A 19,754-nucleotide genomic window follows, 5' to 3' on the forward strand; every position below is an offset into this window, starting at 1 on the left:
CAACTCAAGGCTGCAAGCTTAATAACGAAATGCAAAATCCTCTTCCATATGGGAGATTCAAGAAAGCGTCTGTCTGGTTATTTGAAGACAGATCGAGCAGAAGTATTGTATAAATACCAAATGTATGACCAAAGCAAATCTTCCAGGTCCCTAAGTGACTTAGAGCCCAAAACCATTTCTTGATCAGAGAGATGACTTTATATTTGCTTGAGGTTTTTCAAAAATCAAAAGAAGTATTTCTAAAACAACTTCATACGTTTCCGGTTGCAACATCCCCTAGCAAAATTCCATCTCTACTATAAAAGTAGGTTTTTCAAAAAGGGTACTTATTTTTTTTTCCCCCTTCTAGAACAGGAGTTAATAAAGAGCATTATAATCCAGATCTCTTAAAATGTCCAAATTACATGCAAATGCACAGATTTTGTATGAACTTGTCATGAGATGTCACACGACGCATGACAAGCAACCTTTGCAGACAGTGTTTCTGATCACCCAGGTTACTCCATTTCTGTTTTCAACATTAAAATGCGTAAGACCATAAATGTACTCGGATGAAAGAAAAAAAAAAAAAACAAAACCACAATATAAGTAAAAAGCATATGCTACTAAGTATTAAACATGAAAATGACATTTTAATCACAGCTGCATTTCAACACCTACCCTTCTTCAACATTCAGAGAGCCACTCCAGCCAACAGCATATTGCATTTCCTCTTTTCCCTTGTCACTGTGCTTCCATTTAGCTGCCATTAAGAACAAAGACAACATCTATAAAACTGTAATGTTCTGCGTCTCTCAAATGTAGTTCTACTCCTAAACCTTCTCTTCCGTACAATATATCCTACCATGCTTAGATTAAGTATCAGCTACAAACCTTGAGAACCATAAAAATAACAAGACTTTTTAGTGACTCTTCTAAAGAACTCTCATGTTTTCTTGGAAATTGATATGGAACAACACACTACTAAAATTCTGAAATGCCTAGATTCGTTTAAAAATATTTACACAGTAACATCTACATCAAATTTTAGAAGGGTTCCTTAGGAGAAAAGCACTAAGCAAGGGCAAACTTCTGGGAAAATTACTGAAGATTACCTTAAATAAAGAGAAAATTTTAATTTTAACTGCCAAAAAGGACATGGAAATTCTACATTAAATCTGACTATTTTTAATCACATAATCATGTCAAACACTGCATTTTGTTTTTTACAGGGTGGTATTACACTTGAAATCTTATTGTTGAATCATGGTACCAATGGACAACTACAAAAAAAGTTAGTGTCGTGTGCCATTTGTCTGACACCTAAAATCTGGGACACTGGAACACTCCTGCCACTGTGTGGTACAGTTGCCACTGTGCAGTTCAGTAGAAGCAGTTCTCCATCAAGTGACCTAAATTACCTTCTTATTCTTGATCTAGTAAGAACTTTCTGAGGAGTACTGCTAGCTTTTATTTTTTGGTGAAAAACTAGCAACTAATCTACATCGGGTTTGCACAGCTTTGCAGGGAATGACAAATGAAGCATGACAACTCAATGCAGTCTGACCAGTTATGCAACTCTGAGCTTCAACAGCCTGGTTTTACTTTAAAATGGTATAATATTCCCCATACCAGGAGGTTTCCCTTAATCATCCTCATGTGTCACCAACTGCAGCTGTTAATAGCACCAGCACCCCAGGTAACAGCACATATATAAACAGTAGCTGGCTGATCAGCATCCATACATTACTAAGGATACCTTTAAAAGCTCTGAGAGCCCTACTTTAAAGTAAAATATAAAGCCACCCAGTCTTCAAGATGGAGAAGAATTTTTTATCAAAGGTGGTAATCTCAAAACCAATCCACCTCAATACTCCCTTCTCCAAGAGACACCAGCTCAGTTCATTTTTTCAAGGGAAAATAAAGTATTTCTTAACAGCTTAAAAGAAGTTTTAGTTTTGTTATTGAGCACAATTAATGTCACTATCTCTGAGCATCTCAAACAATTGGGTAGCTATATATTAATTATACGTGACAAAATAGTTTTCTTGGATCAAAATATAGCTGAGAAGTAAAGACATAAGAACTTACTTGCCAAGCAGAACCTAGAAAATGCATGATGTGCACTAGATAACACTTCAAAATTCTTGAAGGTATGACTTGGGGGTAAGCAGATGCGGGCTGGGGGAAACAAATCTTGTCCTGATTACCATTAAGTGTTCCAGCATATATACTTAGTAGAATGTATACTTACGGACTAGAAAGACTGCTTTCTGTTCATTAGCTATTACCATCAGGTCATTCGTTGGGGACAAGGACAACACACAGTCCTGAAGCCAGTAATTTCTCTGGGTCTTGGAATTAGATTCCTCTTCTTCCTACAGGTAAAGCTTTAGTCAATGTACGCAACAATTTTTAAACATAGCAGAACTTGCACGATTCATGACAACAATTTGGCTTGCCCTCAATAGCAGCACTGGACTACTACTTATCAAGTCACTAGAGCTCCAACTTGCAGGAAAAGCCATGAGAAATGCATCAACCTTGCATTAATTCCATATGTTTACAAAACAGAAAACAAAATAGTACTCATTATTAACTCAAAAGCATCTCCTTTCAAAGAGACACTTGAAGAATGAGATTTAAAGTTTTATTATTATTGATTAGAGACTGATAAGAATCTCTTTAGTTATTCTCATTATAATCTATACTCGAACAATTTACCCAAGCTCATACACTGATCGCTATTAAGTAAATATATGTATATACAAGGAAAGTAACTAAGCTGGCATTCACACTAAAGCCTCATGGTAACATGCAACAAGTATCACGTGCCTTTCCACAATAAGGATCTTTACAAAGAAGCAAATTCAAACTAAGTAGTGTCAAGTTTCATGGGTTTAATGACAGATAAAGACTTAAATACCCATTATTTAATTAAATAAAATTATCTGTATGCATTTGAAATCTAAAGACATAAAATATGGTCATATCAGTGACAAAAATAAGCTAAAGGGTTAAAACAGGAAAAGTACTGAACTTGTCAGAAGAAACTACTTTAAAATGTAAAAGACAGGATGATTAAAATCGGCATTTAAGACCAGATTTCCACATCATCCCTACAAAACAGCTAATCAGTTCCACTGAAAGACACCATGTGGAAGAAAACCTTTTTAAAATTGTAATACTTTTCCCTTTTTTTTTTTTTTTTAATTTTCAATGCCTTCTCAAAAGTTGCTGTGTTCCATGAAGTAGATACTTGTCCAGGTGACAAGTAATTCCAAGAAAAGATGCATTTTACACCAAGTATAATGCAAATCAACAGTTAAAACTTTAAACAAGGGAATTCATTGTTATATTATACTAATAATTCTCCACTCTGTGATAGACTGATGCACTCATTTTGGTGTGTGTTCAGACATACAGACATGTATTTATATGCTCCTACACAGAGCAACCTGTTTGCTGTGGATGACAGTTTTTCCTTTCTGAAGAGTTTAACTTGGAACCACTAGCAGCTTTGGAAGAAAACATATAATCAGAGGAGAAGGAGGTCTTTAGCAAGAAGTTTGTGAACTACCTTGACATTTTTAGAAAAAGAGTGAAAAATAAGGCAATTTCAATTTAGCAACACCTGCTGGTTCTATCAAATTACAACATAAGTAGAGAACAAAGCATTTGTTCTCCTCATTAAGTTATAAACATTACAGCACGTGTAACAAGATGTGGCCGGAGAAACACACTCATTTCATGGCAATTACAGTGGAGCTGAATACCCAGTGTATTTAAAAAAATTTTATACTCTTGTCATTCCCTGACGTCAGCATCAGTGATTCATCCCTGAGACACACCATGCTCATTTCAACTTGTTTGTCACCTCAGCTGAAAAAAATACATTTCCCCGCTGAAGTAAGTAGTTACAAGGATACTGCCCAACTCCTTGGGCGTATTTCCTGCATGCTGAGATAAAGACTGCAGATAAGAGAGTTTTATTAGTAAGGTGAAGTCTGGATTCCTCAGTCTACCCCATTAGCTCTCTCTGACAGGGAATTAATCAAGCGATTCTGTTCAGATGATTCATTCAGGTGCAGAGGATTTCTACAGAGACAGCTTCCCTAGCATCTTATGCAAATCAGCTGGTAGCTAGAAGTCTCAGCCTTACCAGCAATAGACTAGCCACATTATTCTTAGTTGAACTAGTTGGGCATAGCAATGTTTTTCCCCCCTTAAAGAGCAACTGTGCTGCCCTATCCTATATATGTAATTTGATGCCTCCTGTAATACCATCCGGCACATCACAACATAAAAGGAGCACTACATGATCATTAGAAAGATGTTTTTGTCAGCGCTTCATGATTTAGGAGGTTTTGATTTCTATTAATTCATGGTAGATTATTTATTATAACTCCACTGCCACGCCCTACTGTCTCTGGTTAGCTACAGCACAAAAAAGATGTCCCCAGCTGCAGCAGCACAGAAAGATGTCTGTATACCCTAGTGAGAAAAAACCTACAGAATACAAGCATATGAGTAATTTTCACAGTAGGTAACATCCAAGCTGTATTTACAATTACAGGAGCAAGGAACAAGCAAGCAGCCACATTTAAAACATTGGTCAAGATCCTTCTTGCCCAGGTGATAACCATATGAGAAAAAACACCATACTACACAAACCAGCGGAGAAGTTTTTTTAGAACAGGCAAGTTAGCAATGAAAACTCATACATATGAACTTACAAGTTCTTGTGATTCTGCTTCATCCCAGGCTCCCCAGTCACCATCCTCCCAGCTTGTTGATTTGCCTGCTTTAAATGAAAAAAGATGTTACAGGAATACAGCACAGGCAGTGAAAAGCACAATCAAAAAGGACTGCTGGTGGTTGTTTTCCTTTCCTCACCAATGCATTATAACTTCATTTATGGCAGATACTAAACGAGTTCTACAGAAAGAACCATGCAGTGGTAGAAATGGCTGTCTTACCTCTCTGTATTTACTTTCATTTTTGACACTATGGAAAAGTAGTAACAGAAGATGTAACCCAAGTACAAGTTGGAAACAGGGGTAACAACACCTGTGTCAAATTAATTCTGACAGGTTGCAGCTAGAACTCTGGTTAAGTACAGTGCTTGGTACAACATGTCACTGATCCTTCAACAGGACCTCTCTGCACTTTACTAGAACAAATTATTCAATCAAATTTGTCTTTTCACATTTCAAGAGAGCTAATGCGTATTGCTAGTTTTATACAGCAAGTCAAAGCAAAGAGTAAGGGCATAAGCGGGGGAAACCCTATGTGTCCACTTCACAAAAACTTTCTCCAGAAGGTACAGAGACTTAAGACCTTCACTGCAAAATTTAAGCTTTAGCTTGATTTGTCTAATTATTACTACTCCAAAGACAACAAAAGCCCCATCTTGTACATATTAGGCAGCTACAGAGAGAAAGTAAGGGCACAGCAGGCTCTCTCCAACCCTTCAGGACTCTATGGATATGCCCCCAGATGTTTTAGTAACTGGCATAAGACCAACTGTAACACACTACAAGAACCACATATGCACAATTTTATGAGAAACAATATTTTTATACTTAAGTAAAATATCTTCCTTTCCATAATGGTGGATTTTGGTTTGATTTAAGTCAATTGCAGGATCAACCAGCAGCACTGCAAGTTCATTTTAACAGGGAATGACAGTACATGGAAATTCCTCTGTGACAGCAAAACATCTGAGCCTAGGATAATGCAGATCCCACTGTCACTCCCAAAGCAGCCAAAGCAAAAGCTGAAGCTGTGGCCTCTGAGGGGATAATGAGCACAAGGTCCTTGGCTATTCACATCTTTGCAAGACAACACAGAGGAAAACTAACGAGACACTGATCAGTTTCAATTATGTCTTTCAGAAACCTCAGAGAAACCACAAGCTTACAAAATACCTCAAACACCCGAGAAAACAGAGATTCATAGAGACAGGCCTACTTCTCAGTTATGAAGATTGACTGTATTAGTCTAACATAAAACACATCTAAAATTCTTTCATCTAAAAATACAGAACGTGATGTCAATTTAAAAGCCTATGCAAAGGGTAATTATGCACAGGCATTGAGTAGAAGATATACAATTCTCAAACACCACTATCACTGGGACCCTCAATAAATCAAGAAGCATCACTGTAGTTCAGCAGAAAAGCCAAGCACTGAGTTCCATCTACAAGCACTAGCATGAAATCTGAAGCAACAACATCAGTAAGACTTTTCCAAGGATTTCTTTCAAGTTTTTCATTAACAGATTATCATGGGTACTTTGACTGTAAGAATTTGTTTAAATGCAATGTCTCAAATTCATTTAAATTTAGTTTTAAGATTTTGTCATTTTGGATGGTCAAACAACATGGACAAGACAAGAAGGTTTGCATCAAGAACACTCCAGTTTTATTTGGTCTAAAAACTCTGGTTCCTTTACTACCAAACAAAGGCAGAATCCAGTACAACACAGAAATCTGTATTCTGTCTGTTTAGGCAGATTTTTAAACTTTTGTATGGCTAATAAAGACAAAAAAACTTTTAAAAAATATTTGAGCTTAAGAAAGAAACTTTCCACCAATGCTGTTGAGAAAGTATTTCACAATACTGTAGAAGACAAAATGTCCACTCCATTAATAACTTTTGCTAAAACTGAGGGGTCTGTATAATCTACAAAAATGGGCAAGTCAGCCAGTTTTACTGCGTCATCATCAATACAGATCTGACTGCACACTTCTTTCAGGCATAACTATATAAGCAACAGGCTTCCAAGGATCACAGTCTCATCTTCTATATGAGGTTGAGAATTTTCCGGTGTACAAATACAGAAAGGAGAATTATGGCAAATACTGTTGAATATAAACCATGAGAAGAAAACAGTAACTACCTTCAATGTTTAGTTTAAGATAGCTAATGAAACTCCACTTCTTTTTGCATTTTATTATCTCAAAAGGCAACACAATCTCCTTGTTATAAAATTCATGAAGGAAAGAAATCTGTCAGTGTGCCACAGCCCAGAAACAACCATATCCAAGAAACAGTTGGGATCAATGCCTTCCCTACAGCAAGAGAAGATCAACTTTCCCAAGAAACCTCAGCTACTTCAGTTCTGAGGCTGAATACACAACATAAAACTTCAACTGTGAGGATTCTTGCTGCCTCTTTGCAAATAGCTACATTTTCACATGCTATCACCTTCCTCAGATGAAGCTAGGTCAAACAAAAAATGATGGAAAAATGAGGTAATGGTGAGGCACCATCCCACTGATGAAGCTGCAGAGATCTTTCAAAACTGTGACCTGCTCTGCAAAGCCAGCACCTCCTCCAGCTTACAAGGGGTCACAAGCTTGCTCCTTCATATCTATCCTCCACATTGTACAGGCTGCCCCTGCACAGGCTAATCATAAGTATTTCTCAAGCCCCTGCATGCATTCTTCCCTTCCTTCCATACATTTTTTTAAAATAAATTAGATTAAAAATAAAATTGATTCCTTATCCATATTATTCAGACACTTCACCTATGCAATGGCTAGCAAAGCAAGGTATTAAACAACAGACAACTAATCTCTGAAACAATGGACAGAGGAGCCACAGAGGGACACACCTGTCCTACTTTAACTCAAGCCACACTATTATACACCTCTGTCACTGAATCACAAAATACATCACAGAAGCTGTCAGCTTGCAGAGACTTTCCCATGCACCAGCACCTGATAAGGCTGGTCAAGTTAGAGATGACACAGGATTTCGGTTCTGTTTACAATGAAGATTTTAATAAATACCCAACCATTTCTTTTAGTAACATTGCAGATCAGAATTAGCAACTATGGAATGTAAGACATTATCTAGTAACCAGGACCTAAACAAGACCTAAACAGTTCTTGACTTGCAAAAATGTTCATTTTTTCCAGTCCACTGTTGGGAAAAAAATCAAGCTTTCCTGTGCAAATCTACATTTCCATTCATCTCTATCTCTGACTAGTAGTAGATATCTGGTAAACAGTTCTTCCTACTTTGATAAAGCAGCAACAATATTCCAGATTTTGCTTTACTGTGGAGATTGAAAAAATAAAAGTTCATCTGTTGGCTCTGCAATAACCACTTCATTCTTTGAGGCATATAGCATTAAAATACCATCATCAGCACATTTGAAACTTTAGAGCTGCTTTAAATGCTGCATACGTGCAGCACTAGTGTTAATGTACAAAAGAATTCAAGACAATTTCTACTGATATGCACGTTTTGTTCAAAAGACAAGACTGGCAGAGAGAGAAACCTTAGCAACAGAACTAGACCAATGAGGTTTAATTGGCATTTAACAGGTCAAATATAAAGGGGGTTTTTACTCAGTCTAAGACTTCCTCCTCAAACTGCAGAATATAATAACTCTGAGCACAGAAAACTGCCGGTCTCCTCCCTTCCAGAGAAGCACGATGACCTGGGACAAGCAGCAGAAGCCTTTCCCTCCTGCCCTCACATCTACATTCCAGCTCTACGCCTCAGGTTACCAGAGGACACACATGGCGTGGGCTTGCCCAGAAAAGTCTGTTTGCCTAAGTGGGAGAACATGTACTGAAAACTGGACCACCAAAGCCACAGAGGTCAAACTACCCCCACCTACACTGATATGTAGCTTTAAAACATGCAAGTTCAAGTTCATAGACTTTTTTTTAATAGATAGAAAAGTTCCAACTCAGGCACAAGCCAATAATCTGTCCTCAACAGGTTTTAGATTATTTGCCGTAAAATACCAAGCTGCATTAGCCAAAAAGCTAGTATGCACACTCTTCATACACATAAAAATGATAAATAAAACCAATTTGTTTTGTATTTTAATGTACTGGTTTTGGCTGGGATAGAGTTAATTTTCTTCATAGCAGCTGGTATGGTGCTAACATTCTAGATGGGTGATGACACAAACACACCAATGTTTTAGCTACTGCTGAGGGGTGCTTACACAGCATCAAGGCCTTTTCCCTTTCTCACACTGCCCTGCAGCAAGTGGCCTGGGAGCGTGCAAGAACCTGGGAGGGGATGCAGCTGGGACAGCTGCCCCCACCTGACCAAAAAGCTATCCCATCCATATGATGTGCCGCCCCACTATAAAACCTGGGGGAGAGGAAGAGGCGAGGGAGGAAGGTGATGTTCAGAGTTATGGCATTTGTCTACGCAAACAGCTGTTAGATGTGATGGAGCCCTGCTTTTCTGGAGATGGCTGATCACCTGCCTGCTGATGCAAAATGGTGAATGAATTCCTTGGTTTGCTTTACTTGTGTGCAAAGCTGTTGCTTTACCTATTAAAACTGTCTTTATCTCAACCCACAAGTTTTGCCACTTTCACCTTTCCAATTCTCTTCCCCATCCCACTGTAGGTGGAAGTGAGTGATCGGCTGGGTGGTGTTAGCTGCCTACCAGGGTTAAACCACGATACTTCGTTGCAAGTGTGTAGTTTGTTGGTTTTATGATCTTTCAGCTTGCTTCCCATCCATGCTTTAAAAGAATTTATAAAATCAGTAAGCAATCATTTCTTGCACTATTACTTAAGTGCAAAAGTTTCAGATTTTTTTCTATGTATGTTTACTGCAATTTTGATGCCACTGGATTGCATAATTAGTGAAAAAATAGAAGCAGTTTCTCTTCTCTTTGTGCCAATGAATTTTAGAAATAGTTTAGAATCTTCTTACTATTCAGTAATCGTAGGCCATTTATTCCCAAAGCTCCTCTGACATGGGGACTAACAAATATATTAGGTTGTTTTGCCAGCATTACTAGGACACACCTTTTGAGACTAGTATTACATTTGCTTATCACTTCAGACATCCATAAGTGGGAAAACAAAAAGATACACTTGAGCAATTTCTCTTCCTTTAGATGGTCACAATTGCTTTCAACAGAATAAAAGATGGCTAATTTAAAAATAATCCAGGTACTACACAGATTCTTTAAAGTAATGCTGCAAATTTCCATGGTCTACAGTTGTAATGTAACTCCAAAAACAAAGTTTGACATACCAGTGAAAAGAAAAAAAAAAACAAAACCAAACCAAAAAAAACCCACCCCAAGTTTGTGATGCTGTATAGCACAGGAAACAAATGAAACAGATTACATAAAACACATAGTGTTTCAGCTTTATTTCGGGTGCAAGTGACGTCTGAAATTATAACAAGAAAGAAGGAAGTCTATCCAGTAAAGGAGGTGCTAAAGCAACAAAAAACTCAGGTGCAAAGATAAGTTGGACAAAGTACTCTGACACCATTCGGCCATGTGTTGAGAGCACCTCATTTAGTCTTCCCCATATCTTAGAATGTATTAACTACAGATGTAATGCAATTCAGGTAGAGCGCATATTTTTATGACATTTTTTGTGAAAGAAAGGAATCTTAAATGTATAAAGAGGCTCTGCAGAGAGACCTGGACAGGCTGGAGCCATGGGCTGAGGCCAACTGGAGGAGTTTCACTAAGGCCAAATGCCGGGGGCTGCCCTTGGGCCACAACAACCCCCAGCAGCGCTACAGGCTTGGGGAGGAGTGGCTGGAGAGCTGCCAGTCAGAGAGGGGCCTGGGGGTGTTGATTGACAGCTGGCTGAACTGGAGCCAGCAGTGTGCCCAGGTGGCCAAGAAGGCCAGTGGCATCCTGGCTTGTGTCAGCAATAGCGTGGCCAGCAGGGACAGGGAAGGGATCTGACCCCTGTACTCGGCACTGGTGAGGCCGCACCTCGATTCCTGTGTTCAGTTTTGGGCCCCTCCCTACAAAAAGGACATTGAATGACTCGAGCGTGTCCAGAGAAGGGCAACGAAGCTGGTGCAGGGTCTGGAGCACAGGTCGTACGGGGAGCGGCTGAGGGAACTGGGGGTGTTTAGTCTGGAGAAGAGGAGGCTGAGGGGAGACCTCATCGCCCTCTACAGCTCCCTGAAAGGAGGTTGCAGAGAGCTGGGGATGAGTCTCTTTAGCCAAGTAATAAGCGATAGGACAAGAGGGAACGGCCTCAAGTTGCACCAGGGAAGGGTTAGACTAGATATCAGGAATCATTTCTTTACAGAACGGGTTGTTGGGTGATGGAATGGGCTGCCCAGGGAGGTGGTGGAGTCCCCATCCCTGGAGGTGCTTAAGGGTCGGGTTGACATAGCACTGAGGGATATGGTGCAGTTGGGAACTGTCAGTGTTAGGTCAATGGTTGGACCAGATGATCTTCAAGGTCTTTTCCAACCTAATGATTGTGTGATTCTGTAATGCAATATGGAGAGGGAATATCTGATTAAAGAGGCAATACAGAAGAGCCTGGAGAAGACTGTTCAATAGGTATATATCAAATTCAATAAGAGGGATACAGAAACAGTTAAGAACAACTTACTGTTCTTAACAACTCATTATAACCTATTGCTAAATGCAATCTAGAATTTGATTTTATAATGTATTTTTTCCTTTGTAACCTTGTTTGCAACTCTGAAATAAAAAGCCTGGCCTTCTGTATTTCTGAATTAAATTAACCAAACCAGATAAAGTGTGCACAACTCCAAAGATGTTGTTTAGAGGAAGTGGGCTGAAGAGCACTTTTCAGGATGCTGCCAGTGCAACAGGGCTGGATTTTGGAGAAGAGTTTCTCTGCCAGGCTTAAGCCATCATTCCTACTGTAAAAAGAGGCAGTAAAGTGACACCTCATAGCTCTGAGCAACCCCTCAAATCAGATGTTTGATTTTTTTTCTTCCCTCCAAATAAGCAGCAGCATCTCAAAGCTGTGTGCTGTGCCACACACCACTCTGAAGTGACCAGCTCACTATCACAGATCCAAGTATCATTGCTTGGGAACTCCCAAGGACAAGGCTGAGTTTATTGTTGGGGTTTTTTTCTTAGTAATTTCATTTAGGTAGTAGGAGATAAACACACTGGAGAACTAAAAAATATCTGCACACCAGGAAAGTACTGATTTTTTTATTTTGTCTTAACACCTCCAAAGTTTAGCTAGCAGCACTCCTACCTGTCACTGCATTGCTATCATCAAACCTATCATGTATTTTAAAACACAGAGTGCAAGCCCAGAGTCTACCGGAAGAACAGAGACAGATAACTTGAAATAAATCGTAGTTAAATTCCTCAAATTATAAAGATGATAGAAAATGTTATGTGTCTTTATTGCTCAAATTTCTCCTCATTAAAATATCCATTAATTTCTTAATGCTACAATTCTGTTATGCCTGTGAAGCTTTATCACATTTTGCAAATAACATTGATCTTTTCATTCATATGTAGCCCTTACTGAACAGCTGTATAATGGAGTTAAGTTACAGCTGTTTTCTGATCTAGCCAACATGTCTCCCAAAACATCTTTAACACAGCAAGCTGTTAAATTAAATGTAATACAAATACTTTCTATTCCAAGTATTTGCACATTTGAAACAGCAGTTTTCAAAGCCACTTAGATACCACTAGGCTCAGGCTCCACAGAGGATCTGTGCCGCAATATTAACATTAACTTTTCCCCAAAATCTTAAATTTGCATGCTTTATTAGTCATGTTCATTAAAATATGAAAAGATATCCAATCCCCTTTTTCTTCTAGAGAATAAAGGTATAGGAACTTCATATAAAGCATCTTTAACCACCTTACTTCATAATACTGTTTTATTTAAGCCACATGAGGCAAGATCCACCCCAACACACCTTTTATTCTAATATGTATAATAAAAAAGTAGCTATTTTTTATTTCACAACAGATCAATGGTCACCTCAAACAGTCTATGAGCATTTCTTAAGTTATTTCAGCATTGCATTACTAGCAATCCTAACGTATGATTGCCTAACGCACGTAAGAATGACACAATTCCTTCCAGCGTTTCCTGACCTCGCAGGAAACGGGCATCTGCAGAACTGACTTTACACAAGGTTCAAAGGAGGAGGGCACCTTTTCTTTTCCTACTCAGTTTATCAGAGAAGTATATCTTTTCCACAACCTAGCTAAACTGTTAGGTTACAGAAAAAGATTAAGTGAAGTTGTAATTGATAGGATGCTTTCCATCATCATCATCTTGTACTGTTGAACATGTTTTAATGTTTACCTGCACAAAGGAAGGAGAAAAAAAAAAACAAGTTCCCTTTTTCCCTTTAAAAAAAATTCTGCATTTTTATTCTAAGTCAGTTACCTACACCTGTGTTTTTAATATATGTAGCATTTTGATAAGTCTTTTCAAGTTAAATTTGAATTGACAACCTAGATTAGTTTATTATAAACAAAATATGCTGCTATGTCAAATGCAACTAACTGAGAAGGCACGGCTTTTTCATTCATAAAGACATCTAACTTCAAACTTCTATTAAAGTCACACTATCACACAGTGATTTAGGAATGTATACTTCTTGTATTTTCAGATTTGAAATGCATCTACAAAAATGCTTTTACATTAATCATCATAGATTTTAATGAAGCCAATACTCACAGAAAATATGTTGGTTACAGAATCATCTAGGTTGGAAAAAGACCTTTAAGATCATCTAGTCCAACCATTAACCTAACACTGACCCATTCTCAACTACACCATATCCCTAAGTGCTATGTCAACACAAAGGTTAGCTTGGTTAGAATGAAAAAATGGGCAAAGCTAAAACAGCAGAAAAAACTTTTATGATCTTTAACTAAGAAACAAAAAAAGAGACAACCTACAGCTTCTAACAAAAACCCTAAACCCTACACATCCTGGAAGTACCTTTTCAAAAACATTTATTATCCAAAATCTGATAAGAGTTTTTAAAAATTCTACTAAGCACCTAAAACATTAAGTTATGACTCAAAAAAAAAGTAATGTTTGTTAATTGAAATACCTTAAATAAAAACATGTAACAAACATTTTCCTAAGACAGCCAGCCTATTTTACGTAGCTACAAAGTTTAAATACTAGTGAAAGAGTTTCCATAGAAATGCAGTGTAACTTAAAAAAAGAACCACACAAGACAAAAAAACAGTAAATAAAAGGTGCTGGTTCTCCAGTTCAAAATAAAAAATACTTAAAACTTCGACATGTGTTTATTAGTATTTAGATAATAGTTTATATGTGAATAAACATAGCTTGTTTAGTACCAAAGCTGTCTTTGACAGCAAATGACCATATTTTCTTTGTTTAACTTACCCGTATAAACAAACTACTCTTTAGGTTTTTTCCCCTAAAGAGTAAAAATATAAAAGCAGATTAAAATACATCAAGCTTTTAAATGCACAACTTTATTAAAACTACTGTTTTAAAACAGTACATTCTGCCAATGGAAATGTTTTTACTAAAGCACTCATGATAAAAAAAATTTCTTTATATCTTGCTTAGTGAAAAATACGTGCCTTGGCAATTTGTGCCATAAAACTGCAATACGCACTTTAAAAAAAAAAACAACAAACAACACACAAAAACTTTCTTGGACAATTTTTTTTTTTCCTGGGTGCACATCATAATCAGAGATTTGTTTTATGTTCTCACACTTCCCTCACTTACACTTTATTTACAGCAAGGAGTTCTTCTATGTGAACAATGGAAAAGTCAAGGCACACAACAACCATCAAAGAAAAGGGAGCAATTCTGGACTGCCATGAAACAAGTCAGTTGCTTACAAAGAAAAATTAATGGATTAGTATGTAGGAAAAAAAAAAATACAGATAGAGAGAATGAAAAACTGAATTAAGTATTTCAAACCAGAGCAGTATCTGCAGGTGCAAGGCCAAGAGACTAATAGTAACTGCAGGATCTATATCATCTCATCTCGATCTGAGTTTCAAAACAACCCTGCAGTTTAGCTATGCAGTTGGTTAGGCCACAAAATAGCAGCAACACAGGCTTGGGGGAACAGAATCTCCTGTTCCACACAGCCAAATCCAGTTCTTTCTAAACTTAGGATACCTCCACAATTTGCTTATTTCTAACTTAAGATACCCCTTCAAGTTGTAACAGTGTTTCTTCCTGTCAAAGATGAATGCAATAAGGACTTCTGCTTCAAAACAACTAATTGAGTGTTACGTAAAAGTCACTTTGGGAAATCTCACTTGCTTATATTTATGCTCATTTATCCTGAACCATGAAAACAGCTGTGGTATCAAAAAATTGCAGGCACAAATCCAAAACATTTCAAAGAATCTAAATGAGCAGTATCTTGAAAAATACTTGATTCTGACACTGCCTCAATGACTGAATGAGCAAATATAAAAATAGTCCAGCATACAGCCAACTCATTAAAATGGTAGAACAACACATTTCAGAACATGCATCATCTTTGCTTCCATCATTTTTGTGGTTTTATAACATACTAAAATGTCTTCTCTTTACAGCTGCCATTTGATAAATCCACTCCAAAAGTTATTTTACACCAAGTTCTCTCACATGTACCATCAAATATGAGAGAAGTATTTTAATTTCTTTCAGCATGTACTTTTAAAAACACAAACACATTGCAATCTTCTGCTTTTACCTTCAGTATTCAAGAGGCACTAACAAGACCCTACTGGTTTCAAAATCCCTCCTTCAGATATGGATAACACCAAAAAAAACCCCAAAGACATATGGAATCTGTACACATTCTGAGCATTATTAGAGTCAAACAACAATCACCAGTAGCAGCACATAACTGTTTACTACTAAAAGTTTTGGACAATGAAGACTGGCTGTATAAAATTCTTCCAAGTGCAGTTCAACAATAAATTAAATTAAATTAAATCTTGACCACAAAAAAAGTGCAATAATATAACAATATTCATAGAGAAGTTTTAGTGGTAAAGTTAACTAGCTGAACATACAGTCTACTTTTAAAAGTTTTTTCACAATTGTGTCATCTTTTTGCCAGGACCCATAGTGACAGGACAAGGGCCAACAGTTTTAAACCGAAAGAGGGTAGATTTAGATTGGATATAAGGAAGAAATTTTTTTACAGTGAAGGCAGCAAGACACTGGAACAAGTTTCTCAGAGAAGTTATGGAAGTCCCATTGTTGCAAGTGTTCAACATCACGTTGGATGGAGCTTTGAGCAACCTGATCCAGTGAAAGATGTCCCTGCCCATGGCAGAGGGGTTGGACTAGATGGATTTTAAAGGTCCCTTCCAACACAAACTATCCTATGACCTCCCCCTCTTTTAATTCCCCACAGATCTTTTAAACTTTTTAAATAAGCAACTTGCTGCTTTCTCCCATAGCTGTTCACAGTTGGGAGGACTTTACAAGCATCCTCATTAATCTCTTCAAACACTTTCCTTCTGTGCTGTCATCAGAAAGCCAAATATAGTTAACATAGTACGGCACTACCAACATATAGGCCAGTGTTTCATTTCCCTTACTCTCTGTCCTGGGCATGGATCTGTTGGTCCTTCTTCTCTGTTGACAATACAGCTTCTGTGCCAGACCGCTCAGCTTTCGCTGTGCATTGCCTCACACAACAGAACTCTGGTCCCCAACTTCGGACTGCAGTTTCTGTAAGATTTACTGTTTTTTAAGTTAAGCTGCCAAACTAAATCTTTAGCATACTTTAAGCACATTTTGCATTATTAGCCGACCCTGCATGCACATTTGTTAACTTTACTAGAATATCGTCAGACAACTGCACTTCTTAGCGAGATAACTACAAACTTTAATCTCGAAGTTTGTGCCACACGGGGTTTGTGTCTAAAGAGCTTCACTGACGTGCTACAGGATAAGGACCGGCATCCGAGCTGAACAGCTGAACACCCGAAACTTCCCAACACCGAGAAAATCTGAACTTTGTAGGTAAAGATGTGACATCCCCAGTCCTTTACTACAGTAACGATGCCAAGCGCTCAGCTATCCACGGTTACCACCTCCACGCCTCTAGCACATCAGTGACCGGATTGGGAGAGCTCGAGAAACGGGAAGGAAGCGAGCCCAGAGCCCGGCCAGCACCCCGGCCTCGCCGTCAGGCAGCCCCGGCTGTGGCCACCGGGCAGGGGCGCACGGCCCCATCGCGACAGGCTCCTGCTGCCGGGCGGGCCCGCGGAGGGTCCAAACTCCCACCGCACAGAGCCCCGAGGGAGCCGCGGGGCCCAGCCCCGCCACCGCCACTCCCATACGCGCCCCGCCGGGCCGGGCCGGGCCCCCAGCTCCCCCGCACCGCGGGGCGGGCTCACCGCTCTCCTTGCCGGCCGCGGCGCTGCCCTGGCGGCGGTGCGGGCACAGGAAGTCTCGGGCCGCCTCCAGGTCCTGGAAGTGGCCGAACGGAACCAGGACGCACGACATGGTGCCGCCGGTGCCACCGCCGCTGCCGCCCAACCCGGAAGCGCTCACCCACTTCCCTCACGGCCGGGGCCGCGCGGCCCGGCGCAGGGCGCATGCGCGGCGCGGCGGGCCCGCCCCTTCCGCGTGCCGTGGGCGCCGTCACGCGGCTGCCGGCGGCGGGGCGGTCACCGGGGGGCGGCGGGGCTCCGGCCGCAGGAGTTGCGGGGATGGGGCGGAGGCGCTTCCTCCGCCAGTTCCTCCGCCGGGCTGCGACGCGGCTGCTTGCGGACAAAAAACAGTGGCCTAGATCGGCGGTGGCGGGTGCTGCCTCCTCGCCGCGGCTCCTGAGGGGAGTCGCGGCCTCCGTGTCCGTTTTGTCCCTGGCTGCTGGGCCTGCAGCTGGATGGGGCCGCGGGGAGGGCCGTGTCCCAGAGCGGTACAAGCCGCCCCATGTCTGCGACCCTCGGGGCTCGGTCTGCTGGGCACCGGCACCGGAGAGCGGCTCTGAACGCCCGGTCTTGGCAAACCCCGGAGGAGGAACGGCTGCCAAGTCCTGTGTTGGTTTTTCGGGGCCAACTCATTATGCAGTCGGTGGCAGTAATTGGCATGTGAGAGTTGCATTGATGGCAATGACTGCGTACTTGGCAGGGAAGCCGAGACAGCTTCCCAGCCGGCCGGAGTCTGAAGGAAGATGCTCAGAAATGCTGATACAATTCCATCATCCAGGCCGAGGGATGAACCAACGCGTCCCTAAATGCCTGTGTTACTTTGATAAATAGGAAACACCTTGAATGGGTAGTGAGGACAGGGTTTCTTTCAATCTTAATTGCTGTTGCAAATAGAAAAGTTTTGTTTGCATTTAATGTCAACCGATTTCTATACCCTCTGGACTCTGAGGCATCTTAGTGGCAGCAGTGCTTATGATGAGTGAGATTTGCAGTGGAGTGACATAAGTGTGGTGTTGACAGCTAATCCACAGCCTCAAAAATCTCCCCCTAGGGCAAGGAATAAAAAAAGCATGAGAAGAACACTGGGGGATGTCTTCTGGACCTTGAAGAAATAGGTATTACCATGTCCACAGGACTTAGAAATTTTTTTTAATGGATCCTACTTTGCCAGAATTTTATTTTTTTAACATAAGATACAGTTCCTTTTTTTCATACAGATGTCTTTTATTTGGTAGATAACAATAGATGAGTGTCTTCAGTAGCTGGAAGCATAAATTACTGAGCAAGTAGTCTGAGTCATTCTGAAAGTTTGGTTGGTGGTCTAGGCTTTTTGTGTGGTTTCTAAAGACCTTCTAAAACTGAACACGTTTTTACTAAGAGAAGTTTAATTCCAAACAACTCTATGCAGACTTCCCTGAAGGCATGGACTGTAACAGGCTATAAGCTCTAGAAAGTCTCTTGTCAGGTTTTCAGAGAAGCTGGCTTTAACTTACCCTGACAACTTTTTAATGCCTTCAGCTGTTCTATTTTGTTGCAGTAATTGGGACCCAGTAGCTGCTTTACCCTTAGCAACATCAGGGACATTTTGGTTTTACATTTAAAATCTGTGGCTCCTCAGGCAATACACAGGTTAGACTTGAATTTAAGCAGATGAATAATCCCATGCCTACTCAGTACAGAGTTCTTGAATCCTGTTTTTCTGAACAGGCATAAAATTACATGCTGTATACCAATGGGAAGGAGCTTCTTTGAAAATAAGGTTACAGTGTGGAGAAGGTTGAAAGCAACTGGAATGGAGGAATGGCTAATGACTTTGAAGATGCTCTAATTAAGCATGTAAAGCCTGTGGGGAAAAAAAAAAATATTTAATGATATTTTACATCTGTAACATGCACTGCCATTAGTAATGTCAAGTGAATAAATAAAGAGTATGCAAGAAATTAAATCAACAACCCAGCTTGTCATTCTTAGTGACGCTTTCATCACATTATGAAAAATTCCTTATTTAGAGACTAGTGAACACTGTAAAACCCTGTCATATCTCTGCCTGGTTTGCTGTACACAAAAGTCAAGTCACAAAACTGCCAAGATACCAATTAATGCATAAAATAAAGCAATAAATAATTCAGCAAATGAGTTAATATTTCAAGACAGGATTGAGCCCTGATGAACTCATGCTGTTGCTTTGGCTACTGAATTACCTTTTATGTGTTTGCTATACCTTCTTCAGTAGTTAATTGATGTTAAATATTCATTATAATTATCTGGGAGGCTATTAAAAAAATGCTTTGAAAAACCTCTGTCATAAATTAAGAAAAATTCTTGAAGCTAATCAGATAAATGCTTAGTATCCCAAATTAACAATACATTTACAGTAACAAAAATACTTTGCATTTACATAGGTCCTGTCATTTGGAGACCTTAATGCAGTTTACAAAAATACGTTATGGATGTTAGGGATTTTCACTTGAGGAAATTCAGGTAACGAAAGATTAAGTGATTTGCTCAGGGTCAATCCACAGATCTGTGGAGTACTGTGAGTAAAACTCGGCTTTCTTCATCATCAGTGGTGATCTCCACCTGTCATTCCTTCATGCTAGTTAGCGTAAATAAATGTGATTA

At 39.7% G+C, this 19,754-nt stretch overlaps 1 protein-coding gene across 3 annotated transcripts in view; it reads right to left on the reverse strand.

The window, feature by feature from the left end:
* The window catches only part of RAB3GAP2 (RAB3 GTPase activating non-catalytic protein subunit 2), a 50,836-nt gene extending 33,587 nt beyond the window's left edge, over positions 1 to 17,249 (reverse strand). For 2 of the 3 annotated variants that reach the window (XM_074897250.1, XM_074897247.1), the window contains exons 1-4: positions 17,097 to 17,249; positions 4,716 to 4,783; positions 2,234 to 2,357; positions 661 to 742 (exon numbers count right to left, since the gene is read on the reverse strand). In XM_074897250.1, coding sequence (XP_074753351.1) covers positions 661 to 742; positions 2,234 to 2,357; positions 4,716 to 4,783; positions 17,097 to 17,205 — 383 coding nt within the window. In that variant the 5' untranslated portion in view covers positions 17,206 to 17,249. The remainder of the gene's footprint in view (positions 1 to 660; positions 743 to 2,233; positions 2,358 to 4,715; positions 4,784 to 17,096) is intronic. The other variant, XM_074897248.1, reaches the window with a different exon arrangement.
* Between the last annotated feature and the right edge of the window lie 2,505 nt (positions 17,250 to 19,754).

This window comes from Athene noctua, chromosome 1 (assembly GCF_965140245.1).
Source record: "Athene noctua chromosome 1, bAthNoc1.hap1.1, whole genome shotgun sequence".
Lineage (NCBI taxonomy): Eukaryota > Metazoa > Chordata > Aves > Strigiformes > Strigidae > Athene > Athene noctua.